At 41.7% G+C, this 15,552-nt stretch overlaps 1 protein-coding gene across 3 annotated transcripts in view; it reads left to right on the forward strand.

Annotated features, from left to right (window-relative positions):
• LOC122798759 (zinc-binding protein A33-like) overlaps positions 1–15,552 on the forward strand; it is a 576,341-nt gene that overhangs the window by 199,278 nt on the left and 361,511 nt on the right. For all 3 annotated transcript variants that reach the window (XM_044067864.1, XM_044067862.1, XM_044067863.1), the window contains exon 2: positions 7,071–7,157. In XM_044067864.1, coding sequence (XP_043923799.1) covers positions 7,071–7,157 — 87 coding nt within the window. The remainder of the gene's footprint in view (positions 1–7,070; positions 7,158–15,552) is intronic.

The raw sequence follows: 15,552 nt of genomic DNA on the forward strand, positions 1-15,552 counted from the left end.
AAAATTTTTTCTTTTTTTTTTGTTACAGTTATACAGATTACAACATGAGAATTATATGCATGGGCGTTATCTTTTGTTACAGTTATACAGATTACAACATGAGAATTATATGCATGGGCATTATCTTTTGTTACAGTTATACAGATTACAACATGAGAATTATATGCATGGGCGTTATCTTTTGTTACAGTTATACAGATTACAACATGAGAATTATATGCATGGGTGTTATCTTTTGTTACAGTTATACAGATTACAACATGAGAATTATATGCATGGGTGTTATCTTTTGTTACAGTTATACAGATTACAACATGAGAATTATATGCATGGGCGTTATCTTTTGTTCCAGTTATACAGATTACAACATGAGAATTATATGCATGGGTGTTATCTTTTGTTACAGTTATACAGATTACAACATGAGAATTATATGCATGGGCGTTATCTTTTGTTACAGTTATACAGATTACAACATGAGAATTATATGCATGGGCGTTATCTTTTGTTCCAGTTATACAGATTACAACATGAGAATTATATGCATGGGCGTTATCTTTTGTTCCAGTTATACAGATTACAACATGAGAATTATATGCATGGGCATTATATTTTGTTACAGTTATACAGATTACAACATGAGAATTATATGCATGGGCATTATCTTTTGTTACAGTTATACAGTTTACAACATGAGAATTATATGCATGGGCATTATCTTTTGTTACAGTTATACAGATTACCACATGAGAATTATATGCATGGGCATTATCTTTAGTTACAGTTATACAGATTACAACCTGAGAATTATATGCATGGGCATTATCTTTTGTTCCAGTTATACAGATTACAACATGAGCATTATATGCATGGGCGTTATCTTTTGTTCCAGTTATACAGATTACAACATGAGAATTATATGCATGGGCGTTATCTTTTTTTCCAGTTATACAGATTACAACATGAGAATTATATGCATGGGTGTTATCTTTTGTTACAGTTATACAGATTACAACATGAGAATTATATGCATGGGCGTCATCTTTTCTTATATTTATACAGATTACAACATGAGAATTATAAGCATGGGCGTTATCTTTTGTTACAGTTATACAGATTACAACATGAGAATTATATGCATGGGCATTATCTTTTGTTACAGTTATACAGATTACAACATGAGAATTATATGCATGGGCATTATCTTTTGTTACAGTTATACAGATTACAACATGAGAATTATATGCATGGGCGTTATCTTTTGTTACAGTTATACAGATTACAACATGATATTTATATGCATGGGCGTTATCTTTTGTTACAGTTATACAGATTACAACATGAGAATTATATGCATGGGCGTTATCTTTTGTTACAGTTATACAGATTACAACATGAGAATTATATGCATGGGCGTTATCTTTTGTTACAGTTATACAGATTACAACATGAGAATTATATGTATGGGCGTTATCTTTTGTTACAGTTATACAGATTACAACATGAGAATTATATGCATGGACATTAGCTTTTGTTACAGTTATACAGATTACAACATGAGAATTATATGCATGGGCGTTATCCTTTGTTACAGTTATACAGATTACAACATGAGAATTATATGCATGGCATTATCGTTTGTTGCAGTTATACAGATTACAACATGAGAATTATGTGCATGGGCGTTTTATTTTGTTACAGTTATACAGATTACAACATGAGAATTATATGCATGGACATTAGCTTTTGTTACAGTTATACAGATTACAACATGAGAATTATAGGCATGGGCGTTATCTTTTATTACAGTTATACAGATTACAACATGAGAATTATATGCATGGGCGTTATCATTTGTTACAGTTATACAGATTACAACATGAGAATTATATGCATGGGCATTATCTTTTGTTACAGTTATACAGATTACAACATGAGAATTATATGCATGGGCGTTATCTTTTGTTACAGTTATACAGATTACAACATGAGTCCTATATGCATGGGCGTTATCTTTTGTTACAGTTATACAGATTACAACATGAGAATTATATGCATGGGCATTATCTTTTGTTACAGTTATACAGATTACAACATGAGAATTATATGCATGGGCGTTATCTTTTGTTACAGTTATACAGATTCCAATATGAGAATTCTATGCATGGGCGTTATCTTTTGTTACAGTTATACAAATTACAACATGAGAATTATATGCATGGGCGTTATCTTTTTTTACAGTTATACAGATTACAACATGAGAATTATATGCATGGGCGTTATCTTTTGTTACAGTTATACAGATTACAACATGAGAATTATATGCATGGATGTTATCTTTTGTTACAGTTATACTGATTATAACATGAGATATATATGCATGGGCGTTATCTTTTGTTACAGTTATACAGATTACAACATGAGAGTTATATGCATGGGCGTTATCTTTTGTTACAGTTATACACATTTCAGTGTCAGAATTGCCCCAGTGTCAATGAGCTGTTTTACTGTTATGCACATTCCAGTGTGAAAATTGCATTGTTGTCAGTGATTGTAAACCGAGCTCACAACCACAGGACGTAGGTTGTTAACATCTAAGAATTCTGTGTTAACTATCAAATGGTCACTAAAATATGTTTTACTACAAGTTTTATTGAAAAAATAATTCATTGGCATTTTATATGCTCTTGAAGTGATCACTGTATACACAAATGACATGAGAATGGGAATGGAAATGCATATGAATTGCCAGAGGTATTAAGAACACATTAGTTACAGGGCTAATTACATACTTACACAGAAACAAAATACTCTCATGGCAATAGTTACAGGGCTAATTACATACTTACACAGAAACAAAATACTCTCATGGCAATAGTTACAGGGCTAATTACATACTTACACAGAAACAAAATACTCTCATGGCAATAGTTACAGGGCTAATTACATACTTACACAGAAACAAAATACTCTCATGGCAATAGTTACAGGGCTAATTACATACTTACACAGAAACAAAATACTCACATAGTCACATTATGACCATTACTGGAAGCTCTCTCAATAAAGTGTTACCTTTTTTCACATTTTTAATGAAAATGTGTGCTCTTAGTTCATGTCACAGTCCAGAAGCAGTTATTTCCCTTGACTCACATGAAAAACACAGCTTTCTTTACTGAAAGTTTTGAAACACCACACATACAAAACTTTTAAAGTAATGTAAAACTTCAGTATAAAGTAGAAGAAAAAGACAATGTAGTAAGCAAATTACAGAAAAGAAAAATCAGAAACACTCATAGAACAGTCTTCCTTGTGGTTGTGTCAATATAACATTGAGCTGTCTCTTTATCTTAAATAAATGTAATAGTTACACATCTTTCCACAGTTCAAAAACAGTGAATTGCTTCAGCCTTACAGAAGGAAACAAGCTGTTAGCTTTCTGCCCTTTCTGCTATATTTTTTTTAACATCTTTTTGTCCATTTCCACACATTTGACCATCAAACTTCCAACAAACACCCTATTCATTCATTCCCATTTGGGTGTAACATTAAGGTACTAGAACTGGTGCTCTCATAGCCGGATGGCTGTGGAGTTGGCTTTCAAGTGACATAAGCCTGCAGTTAACTCTGTCTATCAGAAAATTAACTCTAGGCATATTTCTCTGGTTACCACCAGGAAATTCCCATGTACTACTTATGTCCTGACCCACCCCTTCCCCTCCCTGAGAGAGGTGAGCAGAATCAGTCTCATAATTCGCCATCTGCTATACCAGCTACAGCAGGTACCTGACTGATTAGCCAAACCCAGCCCCAGATATCAATCCCCCTCTGCTACAACTGCTACAGCAGGTACCTGACTCATTAGTAAAACTCAGCCCTGATTATCACTCCCCCTCTGCTATACCACCTACATCAGGTACCTGATTCATTAGTAAAACTCAGCCCTGATATCAGTCCCCCTCTGCTACACCCGCTACAGCAGGTACCTGACTCACTAGTCAGACTCAGCCCAGATATCACTCCCCCTCTGCTATACCACCTACATCAGGTACCTGACTCATTAGTAAAACTCAGCCCTGATATCATTCCCCCTCTGCTATACCACCTACATCAGGTACCTGATTCATTAGTAAAACTCAGCCCTGATATCACTCCCCCTCTGCTACACCACCTACATCAGGTACCTGACTGATTAGTCAAACTCAGCCCAGATATCACTCCCCCTCTGCTACACCCGCTACAGCAGGTACCTGACTCATTAGTAAAACTCAGCCCTGATATCAGTCACCCTCTGCTACACCCGCTACAGCAGGTACCTGACTCATTAGTAAAACTCAGCCCTGATATCAGTCCCCCTCTGCTACACCACCTACATCAGGTACCTGACTCATTAGTAAAACTCAGCCCTGATATCAGTCACCCTCTGCTACACCCGCTACAGCAGGTACCTGACTCATTAGTAAAACTCAGCCCTGATATCAGTCCCCCTCTGCTACACCAGTTACAGCAGGTACCTGACTCATTAGTAAAACTCAGCCCTGATATCAGTCACCCTCTGCTACACCTGCTACAGCAGGTACCTGACTCATTAGTAAAACTCAGCCCTGATATCAGTCACCCTCTGCTACACCAGTTACAGCAGGTACCTGACTCATTAGTAAAACTCAGCCCTGATATCATTCCCCCTCTGCTACACCCGCTACAGCAGGTACCTGAATCATTAGTCAAACTCAACCCTGATATCAGTCACCCTCTGCTACACCCGCTACAGCAGGTACCTGACTCATTAGTAAAACTCAGCCCTGATATCAGTCCCCCTCTGCTACACCCGCTACAGCAGGTACCTGACTCATTAGTAAAACTCAGCCCTGATATCAGTCCCCCTCTGCTACACCCGCTACAGCAGGTACCTGACTCATTAGTAAAACTCAGCCCTGATATCACTCCCCCTCTGCTACACCCGCTACAGCAGGTACCTGACTCATTAGTAAAACTCAGCCCAGATATCACTCCCCCTCTGCTACACCCGCTACAGCAGGTACCTGACTCATTAGTCAAACTCAGCCCAGATATCAGTCCCCCTCTGCTACACCCGCTACATCAGGTACCTGACTCATTAGTAAAACTCAGCCCTGATATCACTCCCCCTCTGCTACACCCGCTACAGCAGGTACCTGACTCATTAGTAAAACTCAGCCCTGATATCACTCCCCCTCTGCTACACCCGCTACATCAGGTACCTGACTCATTAGTAAAACTCAGCCCTGATATCAGTCCCCCTCTGCTACACCACCTACATCAGGTACCTGACTCATTAGTAAAACTCAGCCCTGATATCAGTCCCCCTCTGCTACACCCGCTACAGCAGGTACCTGACTCATTAGTAAAACTCAGCCCTGATATCACTCCCCCTCTGCTACACCCGCTACATCAGGTACCTGACTCATTAGTAAAACTCAGACCTGATATCATTCCCCCTCTGCTACACCCGCTACAGCAGGTACCTGACTCATTAGTAAAACTCAGCCCTGATATCACTCCCCCTCTGCTACACCAGTTACAGCAGGTACCTGACTCATTAGTAAAACTCAGCCCTGATATCACTCCCCCTCTGCTACACCACCTACATCAGGTACCTGACTCATTAGTAAAACTCAACCCTGATATCAGTCCCCCTCTGCTACACCCGCTACAGCAGGTACCTGACTCATTAGTAAAACTCAGCCCTGATATCATTCCCCCTCTGCTACACCACCTATATCAGGTACCTGACTGATTAGTCAAACTCAGCCCTGATATCAGTCCCCCTCTGCTACACCAGTTACAGCAGGTACCTGACTCATTAGTAAAACTCAGCCCTGATATCATTCCCCCTCTGCTACACCACCTATATCAGGTACCTGACTGATTAGTCAAACTCAGCCCAGATATCAGTCACCCTCTGCTACACCTGCTACAGCACGTACCTGACTCATTAGTAAAACTCAGCCCTGATATCACTCCCCCTCTGCTATACCTGCTACAGCAGGTACCTGACTCATTAGTAAAACTCAGCCCAGATATCACTCCCCCTCTGCTACACCCGCTACAGCAGGTACCTGACTCATTAGTCAAACTCAGCCCTGATATCAGTCCCCCTCTGCTACACCTGCTACAGCAGGTACCTGACTCATTAGTAAAACTCAGCCCTGATATCAGTCACCCTCTGCTACACCCGCTACAGCAGGTACCTGACTCATTAGTAAAACTCAGCCCAGATATCAGTCCCCCTCTGCTACACCACCTACATCAGGTACCTGACTCATTAGTAAAACTCAGCCCAGATATCACTCCCCCTCTGCTACACCCGCTACAGCAGGTACCTGATTCATTAGTAAAACTCAGCCCTGATTATCACTCCCCCTCTGCTATACCTGCTACAGCACGTACCTGACTCATTAGTAAAACTCAGCCCTGATATCAGTCCCCCTCTGCTACACCAGTTACAGCAGGTACCTGAATCATTAGTAAAACTCTTGCTCAGATCAGGACTTCATCCATTTATGCAAAAGGAGTTAGATTAACCTAGAACTTTTAAAACTCCAAGAAGAAAAATGTTTTCATTAAAATAACACTGCAATAAAATACAAAGCAGATACAGGAAAATATATGCAGTCAAATTACCCAAAATAAATAAATAAATAATAAAATAAAATGCTTACACAGCATTTTGGCAGGTTTTACAGGAAATTGTTGACGTGTTTCCTTACCCTAAATTAAAAAAAAACAGTTTTGCAGCGCCTGCCACACTTCAAAAGCAATTAAGCAAGTTGTTTTAAGTCATTACTCTTAAAAACTTCAAGACAATGTAATTAAATTAGCTGTGTAATCAAACAAGGACAAAAAAGGTTATCTAGAAATGGCAAACCAGATCAGAAATTCTCACTCAGCAGTCTTTACTAGCAGCCTTCACAAGATGAGTGCAAATATTTTACTTTGTTATTGCAACATCATTAGAAAATCTCATTTGCTTCAAGTTATAAAATATTGTTCTTAATACCTGATGAATTAATACTGTTCTTTATATCCAGGGAGAGATGGAAACTACTCTTGCATCAAAGATCAACCATCTTAAAAAACTTCAAGGCGCACAGAAGCAGGAGATCTCCAATATCCAGGTTAGAGCATCGACTTCTTTTTTCTTTTGTTTTTTACATTATGCAAACCAGTGTATGCACACATAATTGTGAATGAATTAGTGAATGAATGAATAAGAGTTTGTATTACACAGGAAGTAAACAAGGGGATGCAGATCATGAACCTTTATATCCGCAGGTGTAGTTTTGTATAGTTGCTGTCACACCAAAGTAGCATTACTTTAGGCGTCCCTAAGCAGGTAATTCACAGGTAATGGTCTTCAGGTGAATTGAGATTACTAGGGGTGCTGCTATAGTAAAAGACACCAGGGTACATCACTTGTTTTTATTGCTGTCTGTTTCTTAGTAAGTTGACACAGGTAATCAAGCAATCCTGAATTACTGTTTGTCATGTGTGTTCCTCTGCAACCTGATAGTTTAAAAGCTTTATACTTTCAACATCCTTCACTGCTCTTTTAGCTGTTCTGATGTTCTTCATCTCACATTGCTGCAGTCCTTACTTATGGGTAGTCCGCTGTCCTCGGTCGGCCCGAATACCAAAGTATTAGGCTGACGTCGGTCATGGGCGCACAGCCCTGACATCAGAGCGTCAGGGTATAAAAGCGTATGACCGACGTCATATCCTCAGTCTTTTTTGCCGCATGGTCCGATGCAGAAGCAGCGTTGCAAGTGTCGTTCGGCTTTCTGAAATTTTTTGATTTCGGAGTTTCAGACATACCAAGTTGGGATAAGTACCCCGTTGGGGAGCATTTTTGTTTTTTTCTTGCCTCAGTTGTTTACCGGATGTCAGAAAAAGTGAATAATTGTATTTCTTGTGGGAAGCAGATACCGCATAGGGATTACCACTCGCTTTGTATCCCTTGCTTGGGACCGGAGCACGACGTAGTTGGGTGTCGGTTTTGTGCTAGGTTTAATAAGCGCACTATTAAGAGAAGGCTAGATTGCGCTAGGTTAGTCTTTGGCAAAAGGTGTAATTATAATATGCCGTCGGATCCTCCGGCCCGCTTCCTAAGAAGCGTAAAGACAAATCTGTAAAGCCTAGACAGGATGATTTGTCCATTTCGTACGCCGGTCCTTTAGAGACTGCAGTGGAACAGGTGGAGCCGGCTGAAGTTTCTGTTGAGTCTCAGGGGGAAACCTTGATTTTACAGGATGTGGCCTCACAGGAGTCAGGTCAGGCTGAAGGGGCCTCTCAGGTTACTATTCTCCCTTCTTTGTCTAAGGGGGTTAGGCCTTCTGCTTCTGTTTCTAGGGCTCCTTCTAAGGGCAGGTCTGTTTTGCCTTCTTCTGGAGTTAGTTCTGGTTCTTCAGGGTCTGTACCTAAGAAGCATATGCTTAAGATGGCAGAAGATTTGATTTCTTTAATTAGAGGTTCCATGCCCCCTCCTGATAAGAGGCCCAGGGTAGAGCCAGAGTTGGAAATTTTGGAGCAGGCCTCAGATGATTCTGAGTCTTCTGCTGAAGATATTCAAGATTTTCCTCCTTATTCGGATTCCGATGCAGAGGATTCTACTCCTTCTGCTTCCCCTCCAGAGGATTTTTCATTTTCAGAAACCTTACACTCTATGAGGGAACATTTTAAGTGGGAAGGACAGGATTACTCAGATTCCAGAAAGAGGCTTAGAGAGTTCTTGTTTTTACCACAGCACAGACCCTTGGCTATTCCTCCTGTTTTGGATGTTGTTCAGGATGTTTTTTCGGAGGCCTCGTTCAATCCAGATTCTATGCCTCCTGCACCAGTTAAACCGGATAGGTATTATAGGGTACCTGAGGCTCATAAATACCTATATAAGAGTCCTAGGGCGGACCGGAAACTATTAGTCAGGGGCCTAAGGGTGTTAGGGCTTCTGTTGTAAAGAATCCGGTTCCTCTAGATAAGGAAGCTAGAGCTTTGGACAGATGGGGTAAGAAGGTGTACACCTCTTCTACTTTAGCAATGAGGGCTTTAAATTGCCAGTTTCATATGTTGAAATATCAGAATTTCCTCTCTCAGCTAAAATCTAAGGTGGATGCTTTGGCAGAGGGCATTGAGTGTAAAGAATTGCAAGATTTGGTGCATGTTTCTGAGCAGGTGGGGAAACATTCTTTGCAGTGTGGCTTTGATGCTTTGCAGGCTTCTTCGAGAGTGGCTGCCACTGGTTCAGTTCTTCGTAGGCATGCCTGGCTTAAGGATCAGAATTTATCTGAGCATGTTAAGTCTAGAATTCTGGATGCCCTTTACAGTCCGAAGTTTTGTTTGGTCCTCCTGTGGAGTCTGTTTTGAAGAAAATGGAGGACAAGGCTAAGTCTATGCAGACTGTTAAAGATTTTTTGCAGGTTCAACCTCCTAAGTTTAGTAGAAATTGGCCTGCTAAGGGGTGGATGTACCCTTCTTCTGATTCCCAGTCTAGGGGTAGATCTAGGCGGGGTAGGGGCAGGGCTCAGAGTACCTTTAGGCCTAGAACATGGAGTTCGCCTGCTCAATCTGCTGGTGAGGGTAGGGGCCAGTCCTTTCGTAAACAGGCCCAATGACCTGCATTTTCAGCTACCAGATCCTTCTTGCCTGGTAGCTCCTTTGGGAGGAAAACTAGCTCTCTTCAAGCAAAATTGGTTTTTAATCACCCAAGACGAATGGGTGTTGGGCATTATAAGCAAAGGTTACAAGTTTTATTTCCATACTTTGCCTCCTTTCAAAGGTATGCCAGACATTCCTCCTCGACAAAGGATGGAGGCTCACAAACAGATTTCTTTACTTCTTCACATGGGAGCCATACAGCCAGTACCTCCTTCAGAAGTGGGTCTAGGGTTTTATTCCCGCCTGTTTCTAGTACCAAAGAAAGGGAACACGTGGAGACCGATTTTGGATTTATCTCTCCTCAACACTTATTTGGACATTCCAAGGTTCAAAATGTTGACTTTACAACAGCTTTTGCCTCTCCTGGGAAAAGATCACTGGATGGTAACTTTGGATCTAAAAGAGGCTTATCTTCATGTTCCTATCAGGCCCAGTTGCAGGAAGTACCTGCGTTTTCGAGCTGGGAATTTACATTATCAGTTCTCTGCATTGCCCTTTGGCTTATCTACTGCACCCAGAGTGTTCACAAAGGTTCTGGCTCCAGTGATAGCCTTTTTCAGGATGGAAGGAATACAAATTTATCCTTATTTGGACGATTGCCTGATTATGGCACAAGACAAGGACGAGCTTCTTCAACATCTACAGTATGTGATGGTAGTGTTGAGATGCCTCGGGTATTCTGTGAACGAAACAAAGTCCAGTCTAGTACCCTCTCAGGACATGTGCTTTCTGGGTGTGAGACTGAATACAGCTTCCCAGATGGCCTTTTTGACCCCGGACAAACAGAAAAGTCTTTCACGTTATTTCCAACAAATGTCTCTACAGTCCAGGCTGACTGCAAGGACAGTCCTTCAAGCCTTGGGGTTCATGGCATCTTGTATTCTGGTGCTTCCCAATGCCAAATTGCATATGAGGAAGCTTCAATGGTATCTCAAAAATCTATGGACACAACACTGCCAGGATCTAGACACTGTCATTCAGATAATACCTTGCATTCAGAAGGAATTTTTGTGGTGGGCTCAGGAATGTCACCTAAACAAGGGACTCTCTGTGACCCGACCAGAGGCGAGTCAGATTCTAACGACGGATGCCTCGGACAAGGCTTGGGAGCACACCTCGATGGAAAATGGGTGCAAGACACGTGGCCTGCCAGACTTCAACATTTGCATATCAACCTGAAGGAGATGTTAGCAGTACAATTTGCATTGATGGCTTTCAAGGATTTACTTCACCCAGGGCAGGTGTTGATTCTAACAGACAACACAACTGTCATGTGGTACATCAACAAGCAAGGGGGAACTCATTCTTACCCTCTTTGCAGGCAAGCGATGATTTTGTGGGAGACAGCTCTCAGTTACAACCTCAATCTTCAGGCAAGGTTTCTGCCAGGAGCACAGAACTCCTTAGCAGATGTATTGAGCAGACAAATAGTGGATCCTCACGAGTGGAAATTGGATCCTCAGGTATTTCAAAAGTTGACAGTGGCATGGGGGACTCCAGACATAGATCTGTTCGCTTCTCCACTAAATTACCAGTTGCCAAAGTTTTGCACAAGAAGGTTTCATCCCACAGCTTGGAAGGTGGATGCTCTGTCATTCAGTTGGAACAGTCTTCATGTATATGCCTTTCCACCTCTACCTCTTCTGCCCAAGGTTCTCTTGAAGGCCAGACAAGACAAGCCATCCATGATCCTGATAGCACCGGATTGGCCTCGACAACACTGGTACCCACTACTGAGGAGTTTGGTCCGGAAGCCTCCATGGCCTCTGCCTTTGATTCCACACCTTTTGTCTCAGGAGGGCAATCACTTTCTCAATGTCAGAATTCAGTCTCTGCATCTAACAGCCTGGCATATTCTGTTTTAAATTCTGGAGGTTCTCAGCTTCCACAACAAGTTTTGAAGGTTATTTTGGAGGCCAGGAGGCCTAGTACATGGAAAGTTTATGCTGATAAATGGAGGAGATTTTTTATTTTTTTGGAGCAAAGGGAAGGACTTTGATGTTTCCAAGCCTAATTTGAGTGCTTCCTTACAATATCTTACTGAGTTATTAGACAAAGGTTTGTCCTTCTCCTCCATAAAGGTTCATGCCGCAGCCATTTCGGCTCACTATGACTGTGACCCTCCTTTATTCTCTCATCCTTTGTTTAAGCAGTTTCTCAGAGGGGCAAAGAACATAAGACCCCCACGTAGAGCTCCTACTCCTGCTTGGGATCTCAATTTTGTGTTGGAAAAGCTTACTCTACAACCTTTTGAGCCTGCAGCTACTGCCGAATTAAAGTATTTATCATGGAAAACTGCTTTTTTGTTGGCCATTACTTCTGCAAGAAGGGTTTCTGAATTGCAGGCCCTTATGGCAGTGGAGCCTTTCTTGATTTTTCATAAGGATAGGGTATCTTTGCGTACTAATCCTTCCTTTATGCCTAAAGTGGTTTCTAGTGTGGCCTTAAACCAAACTATTCATTTGCCTACTTTTTATGCAAATCCTCAAAATAAAGGGGAAAAGATTTTGCATACTTTGGATATTCACAGGCAGTTGCGTTATTATTTGAGCAGAACCAAGGAGTTCAGACAGTCTCAGCAGTTGTTTGTTTCCTTTGCTTTGGGTTCACAGGGTAGACCTGTTTCAAAACAAACTATTTCTAAATGGATTGGGTTTTGTATTTCTTTTTGTTATTCCCATCATGGTAAGGAGATTCCGGCTGGAATCAGACCTCATTCCACTAGAGCTACTGCAACTTCTACTGCCTTTCTAAGGGGGGTAGCTACAAAAGATATTTTGGAAGCAGCCACTTGGAGTTCAGTACATACTTTTTCTAGACATTACCACCTTCCTCTTTATTCTAAATCTAGGGCTGGATTTGCCACTGCAATATTACAGGGCATTTTAGCTGCCCCTACTGCTTTATGATTTTTCCAACCTCCCTTTCCCGTTGCTTTGGGATTCTACCCATAAGTAAGGACTGCAGCAATGTGAGATGAAGAACATAGTACAGTTTTGTACCTACCATAAATGTAGATGTTCGAAGATCCACATTGCTGCAGTCCACTTTCCCTCCCTCCTTCCCCTCTGTAGCTTAGCATGGTTATATGGTTTGGGTGATGGCTGTAGTTGGGCATATCTTTTGGGGGAGGTTCTCTGTTTTTTGGCTGTGGCCTTTCTTTTAGGGCCTTCTGACATCTGGGGCAAGAAATGACTGAGGATATGACGTCGGTCATGCGCTTTTATACCCTGACGCTCTGATGTCAGGGCTATGCACCCATGACCGACATCAGCCTAATACTTTGGTATTCGGGCTGACCGAGGACAGCGGACTACCCATAAGTAAGGACTGCAGCAATGTGGATCTTCGAACATCTACATTTATGGTAGGTACAAAACTGTACTTTTTCTTTCCTCACCAAAACTCACCTCCCATTTCATTTGTTAATCCTCCTCATCACTGACCACACAACAGTCTGACCTCTCACACATCATCCTCCATTTTCAAATGAAAATTGTTACACCAACACATGCTGTTTTAGTATGTGATGTGTAACTGCTCTTCCTTTCACAATTTTTCATTTGGTTTGTCCTTTATTCGTGGTTTCCCATCATTATCTTTTCTTAGATTATATTCTTTTCCCACCTCACCACCCCATCCTCTCTGACAGTATTTAATCCATTATTTAACTTTTCCTGGACATTAAATCTGCCTCTTAATACATGCATAAAAAAGAAAACTTGCCCATGCATTACATGGCATTTTTTTCTATTTTATTTACATTGACAGTCAGAGAAATACACCTTTAAAAAGGAAACAGAAAACAAAGCGCCAGACTTCGCCTTCTGAAGGAGTCCCAGGCTGGCAATCTTTCATCGGCTCCTTGATGCAGGCCTTCATGGCCGTTAGGCCCACGGCCTGTTCCTTCCACCATTACAGTGCTCAGTCCTAGGCCTGCCTCTGCCACTTCTCTCCCTTTGCCTACTTCCCAGGAAGGGGAAGAAGAACTGGAACCCTACTGTTCATCCTCCGATGAATCATTCTCTTATTCCTCTCAAATTACCTCCCCACTTGAATATTATTCCCCAGATGAGGAATCCATTGAAGGGGATTCTCCACCAGAGGTATCATCTTTGGGGAGATCATCACAAAGATGAAAGGATAATTTTAATGGGACACTTCCCAAATGACTGACACACAAAGGAGATATTTTGAATTACTCCAAGTGGAATCTCCCTCTCTTTCAGCCATCCCACTTTTCATTCCTGCCTACCTTGATGCATCAAAGAACCCAGACTCACAACCACCAGCCCCTAAGAGACCTGACAGGTTCTATAAAGTTCCAGATGATCAAGCATTCCTTGTAAAATCACCCCTGGCAGACCTTGTTGTAATTGCTGTATCCCCTGACAAGCAACCAAGACTGATTCCATCAGCATCTCTTCTGCCTACTGATAAGGATAGCAAAAATATGGACAGGATAGGAATGAAGATGTATACCTCCTCCATCCTAGACTTTAAATCTATCAACTATCAAACCCATATGATACAATATGCCTTGGACCTAGTATTACAAGCCACTACTTTCCTGTCATCCACCCCTGATTGCCCTACCAAAACTGAGATAGCATCTAAACTGTCCCTGGCTTCTCAGGTAGGCAGAAATTCTATTAGATGCAGTTATGATGCAGCAGAGGCCTCTGCATGGTCTGCAGCTTCTGCATCAGTGCTCCACAGATATTCTTGTCTACATCTCCAACCACTACCAGATGATTTAAAGTCTAAAATCCTAGACACTCCATTAGACCACAACCTCCTGTTTGGTAAACAGTTTGCAGACCTTTTCAAAAACCTGTCAAAAAAAGTAAAGAGCTTCAAGACATCAAGTACTTGCTTGTGTCCCTCATCCCTAAATACTATAGAAGTTATCCTGCAAAGACTACCTTAGTTAGAAGGCCCCCCTCTTCGGTTACCCCTTCCTCTTCCAGGCATAGGAGAGAAACCAGGAGGCAAACCTCCTCCAGACCAGTTGTCTCACAACCCAGTCAAAGGCAGCCTTTTCAAGATAGAAGTGGACCCAACAATACATGACTGCCTTGCCCACCTCCCCTTGTCATGCTGCCTCTTTTATTTTTATTTTTTGTGACCATTTTACCGACTAGGTTCCACAGAGCCTTGTTGTCAGCGGAGTGCCCCGGAGAAATGCGTCGAGAATGCTGCCTCTCCTACTGCCTTCCCATTTGGAAATCCATCACATCAGACAGCTGGGTGCTGGCAATAATACAAAATTGATATTTCCTTTCCTGGAAGGAAAAAGCCCCTTCTAAGTGGCATTTCTTTTCCCTCCAAAAATCAACTGCATCTCATTCCTCACATACTGCAAGACCTTCTGACCTTAGAAAATGTAGAACCTCTCCCTCGAGGACAGAAAGGAACTTTTACTCAAGACTTTCTGGTCCCCAAAAAAGACGGGTGTTGGAGACCAATACTAGATCCTTCCTTTATAAATTTATTCCTGAAAGCTCCATCATTCAGAATGCTATCCCTTCAAACTCTACTCTCATTACTTCCAGCCTAGGCCTTCGTGGTCACACTAGATCTAAAAGAAGCATATCTCCATATCCGTTTAAAACCTTCCCACAGAAAATTCTTGCATTTCACTGGGCCTTGCTCTCACTTTCAATTTACAGCTTTGCCCTTTGGTTTATCTATTGCACCCAGTGTATTTACAAAATGCCTAGCCCCAGCTACAGCCTTCTGCAGAACCAAAGCTGTTCAAATCTATCCTTACCTAGACGACATCCTCATTCCAGCTGGAACAGAGGACCCCCTTCAAAAGCATCTGAGGTTCACCACTTCCCTGCTGCAAAGCTTGGGATT

This window comes from Protopterus annectens, chromosome 3.part1 (genome assembly GCF_019279795.1).
Source record: "Protopterus annectens isolate FY-2018-M chromosome 3.part1, PAN1.0, whole genome shotgun sequence".
Taxonomy (NCBI): Eukaryota; Metazoa; Chordata; order Ceratodontiformes; family Protopteridae; genus Protopterus; species Protopterus annectens.